Source organism: Choristoneura fumiferana, chromosome 12, assembly GCF_025370935.1.
Source record: "Choristoneura fumiferana chromosome 12, NRCan_CFum_1, whole genome shotgun sequence".
Lineage (NCBI taxonomy): Eukaryota > Metazoa > Arthropoda > Insecta > Lepidoptera > Tortricidae > Choristoneura > Choristoneura fumiferana.
The window spans coordinates 9,433,214-9,434,292 of NC_133483.1; the positions used below are offsets into that span (position 1 = coordinate 9,433,214).

General features: G+C 39.1%; 1 protein-coding gene across 1 annotated transcript in view; it reads right to left on the reverse strand.

The window, feature by feature from the left end:
* Positions 1-306: 306 nt before the first annotated feature.
* LOC141433671 (stromal interaction molecule homolog) overlaps positions 307-1,079 on the reverse strand; it is a 21,882-nt gene continuing 21,109 nt past the window's right edge. The window contains exon 6 of the mRNA XM_074095772.1: positions 307-362. Within this exon, the coding sequence (XP_073951873.1) occupies positions 307-362 (56 nt within the window). The remainder of the gene's footprint in view (positions 363-1,079) is intronic.

The window sequence follows — 1,079 nt, forward strand, 5'->3', positions numbered from 1 at the left end:
TCTTTTTTCGTTCTTCTAGGAATGCTTTCAATTATGTCCCATAACCTCTCAATCAGTATCTAATGATTGGATCCTAAGGAAATCGAGGGAACTCTTCAAATATTGTAGGGGCACCTATAGTAATTTCGATATATTTAGTAGTAACTCGTGCATTTGCTCTGAAAATCATTATTTGGTGAAGTGTAACTGATGATGGAGACCACATTTGACTAACGGAGCGACTACTCAATAACAATTACTTCACGGGTTGAATTTCAATTACTTTAACACAGTTGCTAAGCAATTTAAGCTCATCGTAATGCATAATTATGCTGAAATGAAACGGGCGATGAAGCACCAGGACTCCTCAACAATGAACGAATCTGCATGGAAAAACGCAATTTTTCGTTAAATGTGAGAAGCAGTTGACATTAGAGTATTGTATCTTAGATCTTTTACACTAAAAAACGTAAAAAAAAAATTACAACAAAAAATTGAACCGACTAAAAAACCATGAAAATATTTTCTAACAGTTTGAAGTCGGTTCCTCAGCACGAGCCAGCAGGAGCAATGATGTTATATAGCAGGAGTGGAACCATAGTCGTCTACCTAACCTACGTACTATAGTATATGGGCTTCAAACACTCCTGCTGGCTCGTGCTAAGGCACCGACTTCAGACTGGTAGAAAATTAATTTTCATGGTTTTTTGTAGTCGGTTCTATTTTTTTGTGGTATTTTTTTTTGTTCTGGTCGTTTACTAAACTTCTAGTAGCAGTTATCAGTTGAAACTTTCAACATTTTGGGTTCCCTATTTTTCAGGAAGCTATTCCTGAAGCCTTTTAAGCAGGCGGCAGCTTCTTTTGACTGCTACTCAAAATCTTTCGGCCCACGTTGCCTTGCTTTTGCTACGTGTCTGCTTTGCAGTTCACGGTTGAACTATTTCCTGCGCACGGTTCCAACTTGGCTATGCACCACGCAAATTGATTGAGTGTTTATTGATTGTGTCCCTCAATTCACACGTTGCGGGGGAGATTTCCGCGCCATCACGCTATGAATGATATAATCCGCAGGGAACTGGTGTCAGCTAACGTCTCTTGTT